We start from the raw sequence: 24,796 nt of genomic DNA on the forward strand, positions 1-24,796 counted from the left end.
GCGGCCAAGAGCTTTGCAATAAATTGCGACAACTCTTCCAAGGCTTACTTCACTTGCAAAAAGCTTCGTCCCGTGATAGCTTATAATTGTCCATACTAATGTTCATCCACGTGTGAATTTGTCCAGTCATTTTTGGTTCTCTGACTACTACAATTATTTCATGGACTAATTTGTTTATACAGTAATTTACTAGAAATTTAAATTAAGTTTTTAATTTTCTTTTAGGAGTGATCTAATCTGAAATTAAATAATGATTAATTTAAAATTTTAATGTTGAGATCCGTAATATGAATAATTCAATTCAACCCACTTTGTAACTCAAAATCTCAACCTAAGTTTAAAAATGGTTGGAAGTACCTCCAACATTGCAGCCCTACTGCTCTAAAAATAAGTTTAAGGATATATTAAAAATAAATCTTAATTATGCAGGTGTATCTCTGTCTCTCTCACAACTACATCGATCACATCCAATAGAGTATAATAATTGTCTCGTTTGATTGGTAGGAGTGACTAAATGGAACTCCTCTTCCATTGTGTGACTTTTCTCTTCTTTTTGTTTGTTTTGTTTGTTTATTTATTATTATTATTATTATTATTTTAATAGATTTGGAGATACACGTATTGTCCAAAAACACCAATATAAGATAACCAGTACTTCTGAGAATCTCACAAAAACTAGAGAGGGTATTAAAAAAATGGTGATTGAGTTGTTGGTATTAGGATTAGTGTGGCTAACAGGAGGAGCATCCTCAGCATCTCTAGCAAGGCCTGGTTGTGCAGACAAATGCGGAAATATTACCATTCCTTACCCATTTGGGATTGGAGCGGGTTGCTATGGCAACCAGAGCTTTGAAGTAACTTGCGATAAGTCTTTCAATCCACCAAAACCTTTCATCACTACCAACAACCTTGAGGTGCGTTATATTGACCTATGGGGCTTCGTTGACATCTATCATCCGGTGCTAGCTTATAATTGTCCAAATGGGACTAATGTTCATCGACTTGCGAATTTGCCCAGTCCTTTTTGGTTCTCTGAAAGCAATAATGTTTTCACGGCCACAGGTTGTAACAACCTGGCCTTAATCATGAGCCAAGACCAACAAATTATAGGTGGGTGCGCATCACTTTGCGACAATTCAAATTCAACTGCTCGAGGAAGTTGCTATGGAATCAAATGTTGCCAGACCACAATCCCTCCATCACTCAACTTCATTAATGCATCTCTGAGCAACTTTGATTCTAAGAATACTACCAATCTTTCAAAAGATTGCAAGTATGCGTTCATAGTGGATGAAAATTGGTTCAATTATATCTTGGGAGATCCCTTTGAAATACAAGGAATGGAAAGCGTTCCTGCTGTGCTGGCTTGGGGCATGGATGGAGAGTGCAACAGATCGGTGCCTGCTAGTAACACATTATGCGGAGCAAATGCTGTATGCACTCGAACAACAAGAAATAGTAACTTTACTTACGCATGCTATTGTAAAATTGGCAAGGGGAACCCATATCTGTCAGATGGATGTCCAGGTATGCATGTACATATTTTAAGTTCTCATTTTGCAAAAATAAATTTGATTGCTAGCTCACACACACATATATATAGATCTTAACTCTCATCTATGCACACATACATAAATTTTCAACTACTTTGAAATGTATTTGGGTCAACGAATTAGTGGGCTAACTATTTTGTTTCATGTACAGCGGACAACAAGAAAACTCGAATGATTATCATAGGTATGTCCCTTCTTTCACATAAACGCACAGAGGCTGATAGAGTCAAGGCAATTGTTGTACCAAGTTAAGATCAGAACCATGACATTAATTTCGTAGTACCATAGTTATGTAAATATAGAATTTGGTCCTTGAATATAAATGGGGTCCCCTACATGAAGAAGAAAGAAAAGAAGAATGAGAAAGGTCACTACTTTCTTCATCCCAGATTGAGTAATTCTCTTTTTAACTTTGAGATGTTTTAAAACAAGCGTCCCTTTCAAAACTCTTAATTTCCTAAATTTTGAAATTTTAGTTTGATAAAAGTGATCTTTTCCAATTGAGTTTTGCAGGTATGAGTACGAGTTTTGGATTAGTATTTCTACTTATTGGTATATGGTGGTTGTATAAATTGGTGAAGAGGAGAAAGAAACACATGCTCAAGCGAAAATTCTTCAAACGAAATGGGGGTTTGTTATTGCAACAACAACTGTCTTCGATCAATCAAGGTAATGTTGAGAAAAATAAGTTATTTACTTCAAAGGAGTTGGAAAAGGCCACTGACCGCTTTGATGACAACCGGATCCTTGGTCAAGGGGGGCAAGGTACTGTATACAAAGGCATGCTAATTGATGGTAGAATTGTAGCAGTTAAAAAGTCCAAGATAGTGGATGAAGGCAACCTTGAACAATTTATTAATGAGGTCGTTATTTTATCACAAATTAACCATAGGAATGTGGTTAACTTGTATGGGTGTTGTTTGGAGTCAGAAGTTCCCTTGTTGGTTTATGAGTACATCCCCAATGGAACCCTTTACCAGTACATCCATGAGCAAAATGAAGAGTTTCCACTTACCTGGGATATTCGTGTTCGGATTGCTACAGAAGTTTCAGGAGCTCTTGCCTATCTACATTCAGCAGCCACCATACCCATTTATCATCGGGATATGAAATCCACAAACATTTTGTTAGACGAGAAATTCAGAGCAAAAGTGTCGGATTTTGGGACTTCAAAATCAATTGCCATTGATCAAACTCATATGACCACAATAGTGCAGGGGACCTTTGGATACTTGGACCCGGAGTACTTCCAATCAAGCCAGTTTACAGAAAAAAGTGATGTTTATAGCTTTGGAGTTGTTCTTGTTGAGTTGTTAACTGGACAACCACCAATCTCATCAACCAGATCAGAAGAACGAAGTTTGGCAACATATTTCATGATGATAATGAAGGAGAACCGTTTATTTGACATTCTTGATGCTCGAGTTTCCAAAGAGATTGGGAAAGAAGACATCATTCGGGTCGCTAATCTTGCAAAAAGATGCTTGAACTTGAGTGGGAGAAAAAGGCCTACAATGAAAGAAGTTGTAACTGAATTGGAAGGGATTAGAACATCACATGAAGTATGTACCGTTCAAAAAAATTATGAAGAGGATGAATATGCAGTAATTGAACTCACAGGACCTTGGGATGTTGTTTCAACTTCGACAGGGTCTCATTTGCATAGGAGTGCATCATCATCACGGGATGTCAATCCTTTGCTATTTAAGTAATTGTGATTGTTAAAAATGTTTGTTTGCTTGTTTTTTTTTTCGCTTCATATTTTACATCTGTCTTGCTTGAAAAAATAGTGTATCAATCATTACCCTTGTATTTCCTACTTATGTAGTTTAAGAAATCGTGATATGTTTCTGTAATTATAACAAATTTTGAATTTTATATAATACTTTGGTTGGTTTTGTTGCCTAACTTGCACGCTGAAGGTTAACACCATTCATTCCATGAAGCCATCTCTGTCATTAGAGCTTACTTTTATTACTAATCCATACGTTGTTGAAACAAGAATAATTAACCAATGGGCCCATATTTCTCAAAGGGAGGTCAATGGTTCAAACCTTTATGAACACATGTGTGTGTGTGAGTACCAATTATGAAGAAAAAAAAAAAAAGAAAAAAAAAGAAAAAGAAACAAGAATAATTAAATAAATATATGTATGTGTGTTTGTTTGTGCTTGAGATTACACGCCCTTGAAATAAATTTTCATCAAGTACTATTAAGCTTTTAAGAAGATTTTTAGAGTTTCATGACAAGTGAAATCGTTACATATGTGCGTGTATTATCTGTAATATAAAGATACAAGCTAGTTTGTAAGAGATAAATACATTATACGTTAGTTATATAGATATATGTGTGCATATAGTGTGTAATATATTTGCAAAGACACATACTAGTTAGTATGATGAGATTATATCCAGTTTTGTCCTTTTAAATGATATGTATTAAGTCATTCATAATAAAACATGCAAGGGTTGATGTGTGCATGCTTGATCTGAGTTTCTCATTCATTCCGTTAATGTCTTCATTGGAATCTGGATGCTTTATGGATCTATAAAAGAAACAAACTAATGATTTTAGCGGAATCACATCAGAAGAAAAGCTGGCACAATGGCATCATGCATCCTCCTATACAAAGTAAAAGTTCATTATTTTGTGGGAGATGGCTTGTTACATGAGAATCTGGGCGCAGTTGTCCCATTCTAGCCCGTGCATGCATGCTTTGCTATTCACGACCTTTAATTCTTGGTGAACATGCAAATCATACTCTATTAAGGGCGGTAATTTTGTTCTCTTTCAAGGGAATTTTGACTTCTGATTTTGATTTTTTAATGGCTTCCATTGATAAGTAAAATAGATCGAGCTATTCATTTTAACCCCCTCAAAAAAAAAAAAAAAAAAAAAAAAGAGCTATTCCAATCTAATAGAACTTGTATGGCAAGTTAGAGATGGGGATATATTTTTGATTCAACAAGGGTACTATTCTTAGTAGAAAGTCTTCCAGAGTTTTCAGTTTTGGACTTCCAACTTCAAACTGATGTAACTTCTTCGTTTTAACTCTGAATTGGTCCGTTCTTTAGTCTAAACTGACCACGTTGAAATAAGCTTTCCAATGGTATGAATTTAAGTTTCAGATTATTTTCTTAGCTCATGATATCCTCATTTTAGTGAGAGGGTGTCGGATTTAGTTCGAACTGGGATAGGGTTCTTCTGGGATTTCATTTCCTTTGGCCTTGAGACTTCATGTGAAGTTACCAAAGGATGTTTTTGGATGTTTTTAATCTCATTTGACTTGTTGGGATACAAATTCCTTACTCTTAGGGTAAAATGACCATTTTACCCTTGGTCCTTCTTTTGGTAAGGTTTTGATACCCTTATCTTCATTTTGCTTCCGCTGAGTCTCGAAATTTCTTGAAGGGCCATTCTTGTGTCTTAGGGATGATGTATATCTCTAAGGACTTGGTTTCGTTTTGCTTCCATATTTTGGATCCGCTTCGGGTCATCACAGGACACACTGGGTTGAAAAATCCAGGGTCGTCACAATTATCACCCTTAAAACAAATAACAATAATAATAACAATCTATATTTGCCAATATATATATAGGCGAGCATATATATATATATACCACCAACCATAAATGGAAATTACTCGTACCCATCTGCAACCTCTATTTAAGTAGTCCATAAGACCCACTGTTGGTCCATTACTATGATCCCAAATCCACCAAAAAAAAAAAAAAAAAAAAAAAAAAACAAAATGAAATAAAATAAAAGTCACATCACAATCAAATAACAAATAATCTCATGCAACACTTAATGTAAACACAACACTTAAGCACACACAAAATTAAACAATTAATTCAATTACACAGATGTCATAAAAACATCTAACCATGTAGCCACGTAAACAACAAAAATTAATAAAATAAAATAATAAAAAGAATGCCAATTATATCATTTTAAAACTAGGGGTATTACTTTCTCCTCCCCTAACAAACGGAATTCCGTCATCGGAATTCACGAAACTCTAAATTATTGTTTTTAAAATTCATTTCCGTTCTTATGTGGACTCAGATCTATCTATATAAAAATATTTTTATTTATAACTTGGCAACTAACCCATGCCTCCCTAAGTATAGTTATTTATACTTTGTCAAATCAACCATACCCCCTTTTTGTATATTGTGTTATACTTTGGCAAACCAACCATGCCGACAAATAAACCATGTCTTTGGCAAATCAACCATGCCTCCTTAAGTATATTTAGTTATACTTTGGCAAATCAACCATGCCTACAATTTAACCATGTACCTATTTTAAACTTAACGACGAACTAAATCACACATAGTCCGAGCATGCATATGAAACGCATAACATTAATTTAAAACCAACCAATCCAGATAGATAAATTAAATATGTCACACATAGTCCCAGCAAACGTGAATGGCTGGACAAATCCTTTGAGCCTAAATACTTCAAAAATTGCAGGTTTATGGAGTCGGTGTCTCGTTCCAAAGCTTCGTGGGTTTGGAAGAGTATTGTTTTAGTGCCGGAGGTGATTCTGAAGGGACAGCGCTGGAGTATTGGTGATGGTACTAAGGTGAATTATTGGCTCGACAATTGGGTGCTGGATTATTCTAATTTTGTTGTCACATCTAAGCAAGGTCAGGAGCGGTGCTTCTTGGTCGCTGATTTTATTAATCCTGTTCTTCATTGCCAGAATGTGGATTTAGTGGCATGTTGTTTTAATAAGCGTGATCAAGACCTTATTTTGCAAATTCCCCTTTCTTCTTTACGGCAGGAGGATTGTTTGGTCTGGGAAGCTTCTAAGGACGGTCGCTTTTCTGTTAATAGTGCCTATCTTATTGCCCTCTCTCTTCTTAAAAAAAAGTCGCCTTCTCCCTCACCTATTGGTTCAAGTTTTGCTGCTGATTCCTGTTCTATGTGGAGAAATCTTTGGAAAATCCAAGCCATAGGAAAATTGTTTTGTTTCTTTGGCAATGCATGCATGATCGCCTCCTCGTTAATTTTCAGCTTTGTCTTAGAGGTGTTTCTTCTTTTCCTGAGTGTCCTCTTTGTAATTCAGAGGTGGAAACTGTGGATCATCTCCTTTTTATATGTGTTTTTGCCCGTTTGGTTTGGAAATTATGCACGCTAAGGCTTGGTTTTTCTTCCCAGTCTCCTTCTGTTTGGAATAAGGGCTGGGTGGATTTATACACGCGATGACAGATGTCTGATCTCTCCGAGGATTGCACGAGCTTGGCAGCTTTTGTCTGTTAGTCTATTTGGCGGTGTCGTAATGACTAGATTTTTCGACGGAAAAGATGGGATCCTTTTGATGTTACTCAGGGAGCTGTTGCGGATTTTCATGAGTTTCAGGAGGTTTCTCATCAAAATCATTTACTTCTTTTGCCGCCTCTTCCTTCCATTTCTCCTTCGGCTTTGTGGCAGACCTCGATGACTGGTTTTAAGCTTAATTTTGACGTGGCTTTTAATCAGTCTCGTAAGCTTTGTGGGGGTGGAGTGATCCTTCGGAATCATCTGGGTTTTCCCATTAAGGTGGTGTCTTTTTTCCTTGAGAATGTTTCATCTCCTTCCTTGGCGGAAAGTCTGGTATTGAGGGAATCTCTTTTGCTTCTTCGTTGTTGGGGCTATAAGGATGTGGTGATAGAAGGCGACTGTAAATCTGTAATGCTGTTGCAGGTTTCCGTGGAAGGCCAGTTGATGGTGTTTAAAAATATTTGTTCTCTTCTGATCCATTGTTTAGGATCTTCCCTTGCTTGGGTTCCTCGTGGAGGAAATGTTGTGGCTCATATGTTGTGGCTCATTTGTTGAGCAAAAAGGCTCGTAAGGCCGAGTGTGGTGATTTGGAGTGAAGCATATGGCCCAATGATTGTTAAATGCTTTTTTCTTTACTTGTAGTTCTTCTTCTTTTATGGTTTAGTCTGTTTGTTTATGTTTAAAAAAAAAAAAAAAAATGGCCGGACCAATTAAAAGGAAATTTCCAGATTTTTTGTTGATCTTGTCTTATCTGCAAGCATTCGTAATTAATTTGTAGACGAAGTTAGTCAATAGGCCATATCAATCAACCACGACGGCTAACTTGGAATGGTCTTGGAGGGCATCCTATTTGCTTTTCTTTTCTTAATTGTCCATGTGTTTATTAATAATTAATATTATATTTGCCAACTTGATATTTTTTCCAACTTGATATTTTTTCTGTCAGTGACAATGACAATATTTTACTGTTTATTGTTTAATTTCTGGATCACTAAATTTTTTATCTTATGGATGAATTTTGAATTAAAATTAGCTCTGATGAAAAATAATTAAGGGTGCAAATTTGGGTGGGTCAATATGAACTAAATCTAACTTAAATCCAGTTTAATTTTCATGAGCTTGAGCTTGAGCTTATTCTGAACCTAAATTTTAATAGTATTTTTATACATATTTTTTATTTTAAATATATAATACATAAAATTTAAATTATGATAATTGGTAAAAATATATTGAACAGTTTTCCTAAGAATTTGTTTGTACACTAATTTATTAGAAATTTGGATTAAGTTTTTTTTTTTTTTAGGAGTAATTTAATCTGAAAATAAATAATAATTAATTTAAAATTTTAATATGGAGATTGGTCCTTTGAATAATTCAATTTAGATCACTTTTGATTCAAAATCTCAACCCAAGTTTAAAGATTGTTGGATGTACCTCCGACATTGCCGCTCTACTGCTCTAAAAAATAAGTTTAAGGATGTATTAAAAATAAATCTTAATAACAAACAGAGCCTTAAAGGTTTTTTTGGCCAAAAAAGTTAAAACAAATGGAGAAAAGTGTTTTTCTTTTTTTTTTTATTTTAAAAAACTTACTTTTTAAAATATTCCTACCGACATCATATCGTAGGGAGAAAAGTGTATTGTTTTGATTTTTATAATTCATAATTAATATTGTATTGTTTAAATTTTTTATATGATATAGCTATTAAAAATATAGTTGTAGAAAAAGTTAAAAAATAAAATTTATTAAAAATTTAAAATTTTTGGAGAGCGAAAATGTATCATTAGAATATATGCGATAACTAAAATTTGAAAACTCTGAAACGCTGATGTGACTATAAAAAATGCTGATGTGGTAAATTCGGACAGCCTAACTCTAGAAAACCCATTGAATATGCTCTTAGAAGACGATGTTTCCTTTCATAAACACCACTAGCTCTAAGGCCTCTTTCTTTCTTTTTTTTTTTTCCTTTTTTTTTTTTTTTTTTTTTTTTTTTTTCAATCCTTATTCTTAGTCAAACTTGTCATTCTTTACACTAAATTTATGAAAAGTATGTATTGAAAATTCAATGTGTTTTTTAATTCTTGCCCTTTACAGAATATGCACTATTTGAATATTTGAAACTTTGGTGATTATTTCTAAGCAATCACATCATATGTCTAAGGCATTTTTTCTCAAAAATCTTTGTTCTTAGTGAAACTTGTCATTCTTTATACTAAATTTTTGAAAAGTATGCATTGAAAATTCAATGTGCTTTTTAATTCTTGTCCTTTAGAGAATATGTACCATTGAATATTTGAAACTTTGATGATTATTTCTAAGCAATCAGATCATGGACTCACATGATGGACTCAGACCTGGAAATTCAGTGGAAAGTATATGTGGATGTTGAGGGTGATTTTTTGGGCTCACATGGACTCAGACCTGGAAATTCAGTGGTCCAAGCGTAGGCATTGGGCGATATCAGTCAACCATGGCGACTTGGAATTAATGGTCTACTAGGCCCCTCTTTGTTGCTATACTTTTCTTTTTTATGGACTGGAAAGAAAAAAAAAAAAAAATTGCAAACTTGATAGTTTTTCCAAATGTGACAATGACAGTTTGTCTTTTTATTGGTTTAGTTTCTGGATAACTCAAAAAGTTTAATTTATGGAATAGTTTTGAATAAAAATTATTTCCTATACAAAATAATACTCACTAATTAAAGATCTAATAAGTTCACAGACGGATTATATATGCCTCCAAAAAAAAAGATGAATTAAAAAAAAAAAAAAAAAAAACACTAATTGTTTCTAGCCTCCGTCTCACATTCATTGTACTCGCTCCGATAATTTAACATATATATATAAATATATATAACTTAACGGTTATTTAGGAAAAATATATATAAAACTTAAAGGTTTGGTTCGGTCCGATTTAGCCCTAAAAGACCTCAAACTATGACCAAACCGTATCTTTACGGTTTCACAGATTTGAAACCATGATTGAACCAAATCATTAACAAACTAAACCAAACTATCCCATCCGATTTGATCCAATTTGAATTTTAAGTTTTACCGGATTTTTATGCCCCTCTTTGCCACACCCACACTGACCATCCAATAAAATAAAACCATGGTTAAATATGATATGTTGAACTTTCCTTTCATTCCTTTCACATTTATTGTTTTGTCTACCTTGATGAATACGGTGTTTGATTAGTAGGAGTGACACTAACAAACGAAAGTACTCTTCTTCATGTGACTTTTTATTCTTTCTTTCTTTTTTTAAATAGATTTGAAAATCTATGCATTCTCCACACACAAAAAAAAATAATAATAATAATAATAATAATATAATAAATAGTATGAGAATCTCACAAAAATTTAAATTAACTAAACTTTCTAAACTGAAATCTCAACCAAAGTTGTAAATATGAGATTAAAAATTCAAAAGTTGAGATGGACTTGTATTAAATATTTAGGGTTAGTGGTCGAGTTAGAATTAGTTGAATTTTTCATATGAATTGGGATTGATTTGTATCTCTAACTAGTTCAACCCTTGCAACTCTAAAAATAAACCTTAATTGTGCCTGTGCCCTCTCTCTCTCTCTCTCACACACACACACATATCATCCAATAAAGTAAAACAATTGTCAACTATGGTATGCTGGACTTTCTTTTTACATTTGTTATTTAGTGTAACTTGATGAATACTTGCTTGATTAGTATGAAGTGACTAATAAACCAATGTACTCCTCTTTGCGACTTTTCTTTTTTCTCCAAAAATTCAAAATTGAAATGGACTTGTATTAAATATTTAGGGATAGAGGTTGAGTTAGAATTACGTTAGAATTGAATATTTCATATGAAATTGGGATTGAATTGTATTTCTAACTCGTTCAACTCTAAAAATAAACCTTAATTGTGCCTGTGCCCTCTCTCTCTCTCTCTCACACACACATACTATCCAATAAAGTAAAACAATTGTCAACTATGGTATGCTGGACATTCCTTTCACATTTGTTTGATTAGTATAACTTGATGAATACGTTGTTTGATTAGTATAACTTAATGAATACGTTGTTTGATTAGTATGGGGTGACTAATGAACCAAAGTACTCCTATTTGCGTCTTTTCTTTTTTGGTTTTTCCTTTAAAAAAAAAAAAACCAATATATAATATAATAAGTAGTCTAAGAATCTCGTAAAAAGGAGAGAGGGAATTAAAAAATGATGATTGAATTGATGGTGTTAGTATTAGTGGGACTAACAGGAGGAGGAGGAGGAGGAGGAGGAGGAGCATCATCATCGGCATCTCTACCAATAGCAAAGCATGATTTTCAAGACAAATGCGGAAACATTATCATTCCTTACCCTTTTGGGATTGGAGTCGGTTGACTAATTTTCAGGAATGATTAAAAATTACAATCAAATGATAGTCAAACCTAATTTGTTGGTTAATTAATCCTTCATTTCTTGTATTTAATGGATGTCACTTTGATTTTTTTTTTTTTTGGTAAGAAACTCACACACACCATATTCACACACCACTTTGTTCCTTTGAAAACTCGAACCCTCATTATCCACTTTGAAAAGTAGAAGAGATATTATTGGACCACAAAACCCTTGGTAGATATTATTTTGATTAAACACTAATTTTTCTTAAAGATTAATATATTTAAAGTATTTTTAAGGAGTATGATGGGCTTATATTAAATATATTTTATTTTTTAAAGCATTTGTATTGTTATAGTTATATTGTGGGTCATTGTAATAGTATAAAATTTTGTGAGGACAAAAGTAGAAAAATAATCCATGAATATGAAAAAAGTTTAGTAAAACACCACAAATTTGTTCGTAGATGTGTGGACCACAAGGTCACCAAATGACCATTTATATTGATAGTCATTGGACTCTATGTCATGCGTCTACTTCTTTTAATAGTTAGTGGGTTCACAAGTCTAGTATGTGTTGTAAGAATTTTATATGTAACTACTTATAAGCGTACGAATCTTTGCAGATATGACTTACTTATAAGGATGTCATACTCAAGAGACTCGTGTTAATAAAATTGTCAACAAATTTTTTAAATTTTAAATTAACTTAAAAGTAGGATAACCAAATTTTAATGATTTATTCTAGGTGAACTAAGTAGAAAAATAAAAAGAATAATTAAACGAGATGCATGTAGAAAATAAGAGAAAAGGAATTAGGGACATGATTTTACCACTAACGTCGTACTACCCGTTAATTACATTAATTTATTGAAAATATATGAAACATGCCTAAGGAATGAACCATGACTTCAAGCACATATTAATTCAGTTAAAAAATAATATAAATTAAAGTTAAACATGAATTATATTAACATAAACCTTTTGCTAATGATTATAAATTTTAAAGATATACGTGGATGCGGTGCAATCATGAGGATATGCATGAGGATATTTGGCTCACATGGACTTGAGACCTGGAAATTCAGTGGCCAAAGCTTAGTCAAGGGGCGCTATCAATCAATCAACCATGGTGACTTATAATGGTCTACAGGGCCCCGCCCCCTGGACTAATTGCAAACATGATACTTGTTCCAAATGTGGACGAGGACAATATTGAGCTTTCTATTATTTTGTTTCCGGATCACTCCAAAATTTGTCTTATGGATGGAATCTTTAATTAAGATTAGTTGAAGAAAAAAAAAATTTTAAATTAGTTGTGATACGAAATAATTAAGATGCAATTTGGTAGTCTAATCCGATTTTTAAGGTCTTGACCAACTACTTTTACAATTGTCTCAACTCAAACTCAATTATATTTGAAGCCTAACATGAATCCAAACTTTAATATTATATTTGTACATATTTTTTATTTTAAATATATTATATATTATATTCAAATTATGATCACTTTAATTTTTTAAGAATTTATTTGTAATTCATTAGAAATTTACACAAATGGTTTTTTTATTTTATTTTATTTAAATTTTGCTTATGAGTAATTTATTTGTAATTCATTAGAAATTTTATTTTATTTTATTCAAATTTTATTTAATTTGAATATTATATATAATAAATATATTATATATAATATTCAAATTATCCAATAAAGTAAAACGATTGTTAAATATGATATGCTGAACTTTCCTTTCATTTCGTAGTGGGAGTGACGCTAATAAACGAAAGTACCCTCCCCTCCCCCAATCCTAATCTTAGTCCTAGTCCTAATCCATTTATGGAGACTGCACTATCAAATGCCAATTAGTGCTGATAACCCAACTCCCCCATCTTGCCTAAAATCATTGTGTCTAATTAGCTTTTTCAACTTTTAAAACTCCTACAATTCCTAATCAACCAATATATATATATATATATATACAACACTATAACTCAATCACCCAATATCACCAATGCTGCCTTTTATATTAGATATTTATTTTGTTTTGTTTTTATTTTCTAGAGAGTTAGTATCGCAGTTCCACTCAATTTAGTTGTAGTTCGTTCCAATGACATCGTTTCCAATGTGGAGGGATACAAATTAAAGATAGTGAATGGGACGGACTAATTGAATACCACGATCTGAGTTAGTGGGGGAACCATGATGGAACCAAATGGTTAACAAATCAAAAACAAATTGTCCCGTTTGATTTGTTCCGATTTGAATTTTTAATTTGACAAAATTTTTGTGTCTCTATCTGTCACACCCACACTGACAATCCAATAAAATAAAATCATTGAACTTTCCTTTTATTCTTTTCATATTCATTCTTTAATCTACCTTGATGAATAATACGGTGTTTGATTAGTAGGAGTGATACTAAAAGTAATGAACTAAAGCATTCTTCTCTATGTGACTTTTAATTTTTTTTTTTTTAAATATAAAAATAAAAATGCCAATATATAATATAAAAAGTAGTATGAGAATCTCACAAAAATTTAAATTGACTTGACTTTCTAAACTGAAATCTCAACCAGAGTTTTAAATTTGAGATTAAAAATTCAAATATAAAATGGACTTGTATTAAATATTTAGAGTTAGAGATCGAATTAGAATTACGTTAGGGTTCAATATTTCATATGAAATTGGGCTTGAGTTATAATTTGTAACCCTAACTTGTTCAACCCATGCAGGTGTATAAAATGGACTTGTATTAAATATTTAGAGTTAGAGATCGAATTAGAATTACGTTAGGGTTCAATATTTCATATGAAATTGGGCTTGAGTTATAATTTGTAACCCTAACTCGTTCAACCCATGCAGGTGTATAAAATGGACTTGTATTAAATATTTAGAGTTAGAGATCGAATTAGAATTACGTTAGGGTTCAATATTTCATAGGAAATTGGGCTTGAGTTATAATTTGTAACCCTAACTCGTTCAACCCATGCAGGTGTAAAAATAAACCTTAATTGTGCCTATGCCCTCTCTCTCTCTCTCACACACACACACACACATCATCCAATAAAGTAAAACAATTGTCAACTATGGTATGTGGACTTTCCTTTCACATTTGTTATTTAGCGTAACTTGTTTGATGAATACGGTGTTTGATTAGTATGGAGTGACTAATAAACCAAAGTAGTAAATCTGAGATTAAAAATTCAAGGATGAGATGGACTTGTATTAAAAAGTAAAGATTCGACCCATGCAGTCCTAAAAATAAACCTCAATTGTGCCTGTGCCCCCCTCTCTCTCTCTCTCTCTCTCACACACACACACACACACACACCATCCAATAAAGTAAAACAATTGTCAAGGACTTTTCTCTCTCACACACACACACATCATCCATTAATATATGTATAATGAGGAATAGAATATCGATTAATCCAGATTTAGACCCCAACACAACACAAGACCGTGAAAATTGACCATGGACATAGACGCGCGGAAAAAGGTGCAAACCGGTGAACCGATATAACAAAGATTTAACAAAAAATAATAATTTAACTAAATAAAATCTTGGGAGCTTTCAAAGTAGTTATAAAAATTGTGAAGTATGGTAAATTATATCGACCTCGGCTGCGATTTAATCTAACTACACGACATTAAATTTATGTATTTTGTTCCACCGTATCCTCGGTTGCTAGCTCCATTATGAGGCATACTCCCTTCAGTCCAAAATTTGGCCAATTAGAAAATTTAGTTGCAATGATCAAAATATTCATAAACCCGTTACTACCCTTATATTGCCATAAAATTATAAAAAAAAAATTACAAATAAAAAAGGTTTCATTTTCATGGACAAAAATACATCTCTCTCTTCATCTCTCTATGTCCACTATATATACAATATATGTCAAAATATAATTTGAATCTACCCTCAATTCAACCTACCAAGAAATATGGATCAATAAGTCAAATTAAATTACTCAATAAATCAAGACTCATTTTTTTTAAAGTGGATAATTATGATAATAATTTCACCTACCAAGAAATATGGTCCAATAGGTCAAGTCAAATTACTCAATAAAGTGGAAAATTAGGATAAATTTTTTTTGCCCTTTTTGAGCCGGATTCCGGAACATGCCACAAATTGGTGACTAATAAACCAAAGTACTCCTCTTTGCGACTTTTCTTTTTTCTTTTTTTGTTTTTCCTTTTAAAAATAGATTTGAAGTCTATATATTCTCCAATAAGTAGTCTGAGAATCTCACAACAAGTAGAGAGGGAAGTAAAAAATGGTGATTGAGTTGATGGTGTTGGTATTAGCGGGGCTAACAGGAGGAGCATCGTCAGCATCTCTACCAATAGCCAAGCCTGGTTGTCCGGACACATGCGGAAACATTACCATTCCTTACCCTTTTGGGATTGGAGTTGGTTGTTACGCGGACAAGAGCTTTGCAATAGCTTGCGACAACTCTTCCAAGGCTTACTTCACTAGCAACAAGCTTCCGGTGCTTTATATTGATATGTTTGGCTATATGTATAGCAATAGCTCTGGCACCATTGGCATCCTTCATCCGGTGCTAGCTTATAATTGTCCAAATGGTTCGAGTCATCCACTTGTGAATTTGTCGAGTCATTTTTGGTTCTCTTACTACGACAATTATTTCAGGGCCACAGGTTGTAACAACCTGGCCTTGATGATGAGGCAAGACCAACAAATTATAGGTGGGTGCACATCAACATGCAACCCCAACATTTCAACTGATGAAGGAAGTTGCTATGGAATCAAATGCTGCCAGACCTCAATTCCTCCATTTCTCAACTTCATCAATACATCTCTCACCAGATTTATTAATGATAATTCGAAAGAGTGCAATTATGCGTTCATCACTTCTTCTCCAACCTCGATCAATGCATCCAATACATCATTGATCAATGACATGCAAGAAATGAAACCTGTTTTTGATGCTATGCTGGAATGGGGCATGCCCGGAGAGTGCAACGAATATTCGCCTGCTAATAATACATTATTATGCGGACCAAATGCTTTTTGCCGTCCAGGAAGTAACTTTACTCACCGATGCAGTTGTAATTTTACCGGAGGATACTCAGATCGGGATCCAAACCCATATCTATCCGGTGGATGTCCAGGTATGCATATACATATTTTAATTAACTACTCATTCTGCAAATATAAATTTGGTCCTAGCTCACATACAAAAAATATCAATCTGCATGCAATAATAGTACTGAAAACATAATATCTTAACCATCTGCCTATTACCAAAAACATAATATCTTAACCATCTGCCTAATACTGAAACACGTCTTGTACTTTGTGATAAATTTCTGTCAAGCTAAGCACGCGGCATACAAATTAGTTGGGTAACCATTTTTGTTTGATTTTGGTTAATTATTAAATATTGATGAATGTGCAGGACCTCCAGCGGACAAGAAGAAAATTCGAATTACTATCATAGGTATGCCCCTTCTTTCACATAAATGCACAGGCACCCTAACAGAGTCAAGACAATTTGTTGTACCAAGTTAAGACCAAAACTACGACATTAATTCTAAAACACCATTTTTTCAGTAAATATTGGATCTAGTCTTTCAATAGAAATGTGATCCTGAAAAGTATTTAAGAAGAAAGAAAAATAACAATGAGAAAGAACACTACTTCATCCCAACTCGAGCCCAATGGAGTATTTCTCTTTCAATTTTGAGATGTTCTAAAATAAGTGTCCCTTTCAAAACTCTTAATTTCCTAAATTTTGCAGTTATTAGTACGGGTTTTGGATCCCTACTTCTATTTGTTGGTACACGGTGGCTGTATAAATTGGTGAAGAGGAGAAAGAAACTCCGGCTCAAACGAAAATTCTTTAAACGAAATGGAGGTCTTTTATTGCAACAACAATTGTCTTCTGCTGATCAAGGTTATGTTGAGAAAACCAAAGTGTTTATTTTAAAGGAGTTGGAAAAGGCCACTGACCACTTTAATGACAACCGGATCCTTGGTCAAGGGGGGCAAGGTACTGTTTACAAAGGCATGCTAATTGATGGTAGAATTGTAGCAGTTAAAAAGTCCAAGATAGTGGATGAAGGCAACCTTGAGCAATTTATTAATGAGGTTGTTATTTTATCACAAATTAACCATAGGAATGTGGTTAACTTGTATGGGTGTTGTTTGGAGTCAGAAGTTCCCTTGCTGGTTTATGAGTACATCCCCAACGGAACCCTTTACCAGTATATCCATGAGCAAAATGAAGAGTTTCCACTTACCTGGGATATTCGTGTTCGGATTGCTGCAGAAGTTTCAGGGGCTCTTGCATATCTGCATTCAGCAACCTCCATACCCATTTATCATCGGGATATCAAATCCACAAACATTTTGTTAGACGATAAATTCAGAGCAAAAGTGTCGGATTTTGGGGCTTCAAGATCAATTGCCATTGATCAAACTCACATGACCATAATAGTGCAGGGGACCTTTGGATACTTGGACCCGGAGTACTTCCAGTCAAGCCAGTTTACAGAAAAAAGTGATGTTTATAGCTTTGGAGTTGTTCTTGTTGAGTTGTTAACTGGACAACAACCAATCTCATCAACCAGATCAGAAGAACGAAGTTTGGCAACATATTTCATGTTGATAATGAAGGAGAACTGTTTATTTGACATTCTTGATGCTCGAGTTTCCAAAGAGGTTGGAAAAGAAAACATCATTCGGGTCGCTAATCTTGCAAAAAGATGCTTGAACTTGAGTGGGAGAAAAAGGCCTACAATGAAAGAAGTTGCAACTGAATTGGAAGGGATTAGAATATCACATGAAGTATGTACCGTTCAACAAAATTATGAAGAGGATGAATATGCAGTACTTGAACTCACAGGACCTTGGGATGTTGCTTCAACTTTGACAGGGTCTCATTTGCATAGGAGTGCATCATCATCACGGGATGTTGCTTCAGTAATTGAACTCACAGGACCTCAGGATGTTGCTACAACTTCGACAGGGTCTCATTTTCATAGGAGTGCATCATCATCACGGGATGTTCATCCTTTGTTACTTAAGTAATCGTAATTGTTAAGAATGTTTGTTTGCTAGTTTGGTTTTTTTTTTTTTTTTTTTTTTGCCCCCACTTCATATTTTACATCTATCTTGTTTGAATAAATAGTGCACCAATCATCATCCTTGTATTTCCTACTTATGTTGTTTAAGAAATCGTGATATGTTTGTTTATAGCAAATTTTGAATTTTATATAATACTTTGGTTGGTTTTGTGGCCTAACTTGCATGCGGAAGGCTAACATCATTCATTCCATGAAGCCATCTATGTCAATAGAGCTTACTTTTATTACTAATCCATACGTTGTTGAAATAAGAATAATTAACCAACGGGCCTTTATTTCCCAAAGGGAGGTCAAAGGTTCAAGCCTTCATGGATGCATGTGTGTGTGAGTACCAACTATGAAAAAAAGAAAAGAAAAAAGAAACAAGAATAATTAAATAAATATATGTATGTGTGTTTGTTTGTGCTTGAGATTACACGCCCTTGAAATAAATTTTCATCAATTGCTATTAAGCTTTTAAGAAGATTTTTAGAGTTTCATGACAAGTGAAATCGATACATGTGTGCGTGTATTGTCTGTAATATAAAGATACAAGCTAGTTTGTAAGAGATAAATACATTATATGTTAGTTATATAGATATATGTGTGCATATAGTGTGTAATATATTTGCAAAGACACATACAAGTTAGTATGATGAGATTATATCCAGTTTTGTCCTTTTAAATGATATGTATTAAGTCATTCATAATAAAACAAGGGTTGATGTGTGCATGCTTGATCTGAGTTTTTCATTCATTCGGTTAATGTCTTCATTGGAATCTGGATGCTTTATGGATTTATAAAAGAAACAAACTAATGATTTTAGCGGAATCACATCAGAAGAAAAGCTGGCACAAAGGGATCCTGAATCCTCCTATTCATGCATGCTTTGCTATTCACGACTTTTAATTCTTGGTGAACATGCAAATCATACTCTATTAAGGGCGGTAATTTTATTCTCTTTCAAGGGAATTTTGATTTTGATTTTTTAATGGCTTCCATTGATAAGTAAAATAGATCTAGCTACTCATTTTAACCAAAAAAAAAAAAATAGAGCTATTCAAATCTAATAGAACTTGTATGGCAAGTTAGAGATGGGGATATATTTTTGATTCAACAAGGGTGCTATTCTTAGTAGAAAGTTTTTGCAGCTCTGCTGAGCCCCTACATGATGAGCAAGTGTGGCAAATAATTTCTTTAGATGGAGAGGATCATTGTTAAGCTGGTATGTTTGAGTTGCACTAGTGCTTTGTCATTTTTTTTAGTGACACCAAAAATTAAACAGAACTTTTGTGCCATAATACCAAAAATAAAATAGAATTTAGACATTTACAAATATTAAATGACAAAAGAAGAAGAAGAAGAAGAAGAAGAAGAAGAAGAAGAAGTTGAGATTCAATATTAATCACACGAGTCATCACAATGCATTTGAAATGTAATAATTATAATATTATAATAATAAAAATAAATAATAGATTAGAAAAATTGTAGTCTTGGTTTTGTTACAATTAACGATTATTTGTCCTAATGATTTTATGTGGTGTATCAGTAAAGTTTAAAGATACCTAATTTTGTAAAAAAGTTTAAAGATGCATGTGGATGTTGACGGGGATCGTGGAGGATAAGCATGAAGATGTTTGGCTCACAGAGACCTGGAAATTCAGTGGCCCAAGCTTAGTTAATGGGCGCTATCAGTCAACCCCAGCGACTTGGAATATCTACGAGGCCCCCTCTTTGCTTTAGTTTTCTTCTAGTTTAACTAAATGTGTCATTTTGTGACATTGACAAAAAAAAAAAAATCAGAAAAAGAGAAAAGTGAATGTTTAATCAAAGTGATGACGATGGTGAATATGAGAAAACAAAAACTGTTAGTTAAAAAATTGATGAAAGATTATGAGCAATTTTAAAAATCGACCAAAAATTATATTCTCATGATAGCCAAACCTAATTTGTTGGTCAAATTCTTTATTTCTTTTATTCAATGGATGTCACTTTGATTAAATACTAACTTTTTTTAAAGGTTAATATATTTAAAGTATTTTGTAGGAGCGTGATTGGCTTGTATTAAATTTATTTTATTTTTTAAAGCATTTGTGTTGTTATAGTTATATTGTCGGTCATTGTAATAATATATATTTTTGTGAGGACAAAAGTAGAAAAATAATTCATGAATATGGAAAACAGAGAATTCCTTAAGAAAGACGTTTATATTATTGAATGAACATGCAAATCATAAGGGCTCCTCATTTCCGTAATTTTATTCTCTTTCAAGAGAATTTTAGATTTTATTTATTTATTATTGGCTTCCAATAGAACTTGTATGGCAAGTTGTAGATGGCGATATTTTTTTGATTCAGCAAGGGACTCTTCTTAATTGAAAGTTTTTGCAGCTCTACGTGAGCAAGTGTGGCAAATAATTTCCTCCAATAAAGAGGATCTTTTATTTTTTTTATTTTTATCTTTTTCTTGAAGGGATAAAGAGGATCATTGTTAAGTTGGTGTGTGTGAGCCGTGATCAAAGTTGCACACATGCTCTAGCAGGCTTTGTCAAGCTTTGTCATAAGTGCAGTAACACCAAAAATAAAATAGAATTTACGTGCATTAATAACAAAAATAAAATAAAATTTAGACGTTTACAATTATTAAATGACAAAAGGTTGAGATTCTACTTTAGAGTCATTTATAGAGACTCATAATGCATTGGAAATGTAATAATTATAATAAAATAATATAAAGAAACAATAGAATAGAAAATATTTTTGTCACTTATTTTGTTTAATGATTATTAAATTTAAAGATATTTAAAGACATATGTGGATGTGGGCTACTGTAATCTTTGTGGACTTGAGACTTGGAAATTCAGTGGCCAATGCGTAGTCAAGGGGCTCTATCAATCACTCCGCCCCTGGACCATATCAAAAATAATTGCAAACATTATAATTTTTCAAAATGCGACGATGACAATATTGAGCATTCTATTAGTATTTTGTTTCCGGATCATTCCAAAATTTGTCATATGAATGGATCTTAAATTAAGATTAGTGGAAGAAAAAAAAAAATTAAATTAGTTCCGATACAAAATAATTAAGAATGCATAGGATATAACTTTAATTCTTCCACCACAAACTAAATTTTACTTTCTAAACTTTAAATTTTAAAGAGAAGGATTGAACCCAAAAAAAAAAAAACCAAAAAAACATGGCTAAGGTTTTGTGTTTTTTTTCCTTGCTGATACCAATCCATGTGCTTCTCATTTTTTATTTCTTTTTATTTTTTTATTTTTTCCTTTTCACCTCTCTCTTATATATACAAAAATATGTGTCAAGCAATCAAAACAAAATTAGCAGATATATAATAAATATATTTAAATATATATATCTGCATCTTTTTCCTGTAATTCTTCATATTTGTTGTTTAGTTAACCTTGATGAATACATTGTTTAATTAGTAGGAGTGACACTAATTAGAGAAAGTACTCTTGTTTATGTGACATTTATTTTTTCTTTTTCCCGTTTGTTTCTTTTTTTATATATAGATTTGAAAATTTATATATTCTCCAAAAAAAATAAAAAATAAAAACACCAATATATAATATAATTAGTCTGAGAATCTCACAAAAACTTAAATTAACTTGACTTTCAAAATTGAAATCTCAACCAAAGTTGTAAATCTGAGATTAAAAATTCAAAGATCAGATGGACTTGTATTGAACAGTTAATTAGAATTGGAGGTTGAGATAGAATTACGTTAAGTTAGGGTTGAATATTTCATATGAAATTGGGCTTGAGTTGCTCCGATCCTCCAACTCAATGACATGCAACATGCAACGCCAACAGCTCAACTGATGAAGGAAGTTGCTATGGAATCAATTGATGCCAGACCTCAATCCCTCCATCACTCAACTTCATCTATACATCTCTCACCAGATTTATTAATGATTCCAAGACTAATGATAATCCGAAAGAGTGCAATTATGCGTTCATCACTTCTTCATCAACCTCGATCAATGTATCCAATACATCATTGATCAATGACATGCAAAAAATGAAACCTGTTATTCGTGCTGTGCTGGAATGGGGCATGTATGCCCGAAGGGTGCAGCGAATACACACCTGCAAATAATACATTATTATGCGGAGCAAATGCTTATTGCGGTCCAGGAAGTAACTACCAATGCGGTTGTAATTTTACCGGTGGATACCGATCTGAGGATCTGTTCGTGCAGTTTTTGGTCTTACGCCAATCGATGGACTTTTGGGGGCGTGCTAGAGTATTTGTATAAAAGACTCAAAAATTATGAATGAACACCAACCTATCCCTTTTCCGTTGGGTGACTTCAGGCGAATGTGTGGGAGAGAAAATAGTAAGAACTCCCAATGTTCTTTTTCTGCCTTGTTTGAAAGGACTTTTTATAAAGGTGTTTAAAAGAATAAAAATACAATGTAAAGTAAATGTACTGGCTGAATTAAAATGACAATAAAGGAAATTGGCCGAATTAAAATGACAATAAAGGAAATTGGCCGAATTAAAATAGACTGAAAAGTAATGTTTGCAATGGAATGGAATGGTCGAATTGAAATGACTACAATCTGATCAAAGATTTGTCACTGAATCCGTTGCATAAAACAATGATTAAATTTGTAAATAGCATAATTAAGCATTGCAAAAAAAGAGTATGTTACTGTAACTTAGTTTCTTCGAATGAAATTTGTCATTTGGACAAAAGATTTGAAGATAAGATGACGTTGAGTCATTTGATGAATTTTGGATTCATGCTATTTTGTGGGTGGTGCTGGATGAATTGGAATAGGATTACAACTTTCCCATTTATAGAATTATTTCTCAACTTATTTTCTTAACTCTTTGCTAGAAAATCTCTTCTTCTCCTTGATTTTCTTCTTTTCATAATTCAAACTAGGTCAAAACCCAATATATTTCTGCTTCTTTTCTTGTCTTGCTTCAATAGAAAATTCTTGCTGAAAGACCTTCCTTGATTTAGTCAATATATTTCTACTTCTAATGCTCTTTGCGCCTTGGTAGAACTGGAGCAGTTACCATTCTAGTTGCTGGTGTTCTGAAAGATTGGATACTAATAGCCCTTTCGACTGTTATATTTCCGGAATCTACAATTACCAGGCTGAATATCATTGGCTATGCAATAGGTAGTTTTCTATTTGCATGAAGTGCTGCTGTAGTTGTTAATCACAATACTTCTTAAAAGTGAATTTAACTTCCTTGTCTTCCAAAGTAGAAGATTGAGGATTCAAGTCCCCATAGGGGCAAGTGGGTGTGTTTCTTTCCAAGGCAGAATATATATATACATATATATATATATATATATGTATGTAGATATATATGTATGTATGTAGATATATATATGAATTTAACTTGAATACTTTCTGCAACATTATGTGGTGTTGTCTTATACAACTACTTGAAGGTTAAGGATGTTCGGGCACCTCAACTTCCTCCTGAAAGTATTCCAAAAAGAATTGCAAAGGTCAGATTTTGCAATAATTAAATGATAGCTTTAGGTTGTGTGGTCTTCATCTTATTTACTTATTTATTTTCAATACAGGATTGGAAATTAGAGAAGAAGTCATCTGATATTTACAATCCTGATAGTAGTGATAAAAATGGAGGAAGTACTAGAGGGAATAGTAGTGCATCTGATTTGAATGTAGATGAAGAGGCTCCTCTAATTTCTTCACCTAGGTTATCTCATATTGGACGTTCCCAACTTAGTAATCACGGTGCATAGTTGTGACATCCGAAATGCAGATAACATAAATAACCATTTATTAGAGGAAGCACATCAGAAGAAAAGCTAGCACAATAGCATCCTGCATCCTCCTATACAAAGTAAACGTTCATTATTTTATGGGAGATAGCTTGTGGCAAATAATTTCTTTAGATGGAGAGGATCATTGTTAAGCTGGTATGTTTGATTTAAATACATATACATCACAAGTTACTTTTTATATATCCACTCTCAAATTCATATATCTTCTATTTACGGAAAACAAAAAATTTCATATAACTTCCCAATTTGTTCCTACTTTTTCATGACTTTACAAGTCTAAATTGATGACCAATTGTGATGAGCAATTCATATAATTATTTAAAGTTAATAATTATACATATACTAACTATCTTGCTAACTTAACCCAACTCTGCTCCTTTATTTTTGGTTATATTTTTTAAAAATTGGAAATTATCTATATACATAACAGGTTTTCTTTTATGCTCGCGCGTGTGAAATTAATATAACTTCCCAATTTGTTCCTGCATTTTAATGATTTTACAATTCCAAATTAATAACCAATGCACATAATTATTTGAAGATGGGAGTTATGCAAAACTAACTGTCTAACATAATATATCGCATTCTGGTGTGTCATGGGACCAAAGCTTGCAAAGTAGTGGACTAAGATGAGTGTGGCCAAGTTTTACATTTATAATTTGCTACTATTACCTTTCACTAAAAATATAGTT

General features: G+C 33.0%; 2 protein-coding genes and 1 long non-coding RNA gene across 3 annotated transcripts; all 3 read left to right on the plus strand.

The window, feature by feature from the left end:
- Positions 1–552: 552 nt before the first annotated feature.
- LOC132282810 (wall-associated receptor kinase-like 2) lies at positions 553–3,461 on the plus strand. Its single transcript, XM_059784639.1, has 3 exons — positions 553–1,527; positions 1,705–1,737; positions 2,067–3,461. The coding sequence occupies exons 1-3, from the start codon at positions 696–698 to the stop codon at positions 3,263–3,265; spliced, it is 2,064 nt and encodes a 687-aa protein (XP_059640622.1). The 5' UTR covers positions 553–695; the 3' UTR covers positions 3,266–3,461.
- Positions 3,462–15,334: 11,873 nt separating this feature from the next.
- LOC132282892 (wall-associated receptor kinase-like 10) lies at positions 15,335–18,496 on the plus strand. Its single transcript, XM_059784749.1, has 3 exons — positions 15,335–16,344; positions 16,632–16,673; positions 16,974–18,496. The coding sequence occupies exons 1-3, from the start codon at positions 15,486–15,488 to the stop codon at positions 18,263–18,265; spliced, it is 2,193 nt and encodes a 730-aa protein (XP_059640732.1). The 5' UTR covers positions 15,335–15,485; the 3' UTR covers positions 18,266–18,496.
- A 4,607-nt stretch (positions 18,497–23,103) lies between these two features.
- Positions 23,104–24,284, plus strand: LOC132294319 (uncharacterized). Its single transcript, XR_009478119.1, has 2 exons — positions 23,104–23,801; positions 23,880–24,284. It is a non-coding gene; the product is annotated as an uncharacterized LOC132294319 (long non-coding RNA).
- The last annotated feature ends 512 nt before the right edge of the window (positions 24,285–24,796 follow it).

Source organism: Cornus florida, unplaced genomic scaffold (genome assembly GCF_030987335.1).
Source record: "Cornus florida cultivar Cherokee Brave unplaced genomic scaffold, ASM3098733v1 CherokeeBrave_3.0.0_Hap2_Chr01, whole genome shotgun sequence".
NCBI classification, from domain to species: domain Eukaryota; kingdom Viridiplantae; phylum Streptophyta; class Magnoliopsida; order Cornales; family Cornaceae; genus Cornus; species Cornus florida.

Bases quoted from the DNA above. Each gene is read 5' to 3' on its own strand.
- LOC132282810 (XM_059784639.1), top strand. From the start codon at position 696: ATGGTGATTGAGTTGTTGGTATTAGGATTAGTGTGGCTAACAGGAGGA. The intron at 1,528-1,704 runs GTATGCATGTAC...TTTCATGTACAG, and splicing joins TCTGTCAGATGGATGTCCAG to CGGACAACAAGAAAACTCGA. The intron at 1,738-2,066 runs GTATGTCCCTTC...TGAGTTTTGCAG, and splicing joins AACTCGAATGATTATCATAG to GTATGAGTACGAGTTTTGGA.
- LOC132282892 (XM_059784749.1), top strand. From the start codon at position 15,486: ATGGTGATTGAGTTGATGGTGTTGGTATTAGCGGGGCTAACAGGAGGA. The intron at 16,345-16,631 runs GTATGCATATAC...ATGAATGTGCAG, and splicing joins TCTATCCGGTGGATGTCCAG to GACCTCCAGCGGACAAGAAG. The intron at 16,674-16,973 runs GTATGCCCCTTC...TAAATTTTGCAG, and splicing joins AATTCGAATTACTATCATAG to TTATTAGTACGGGTTTTGGA.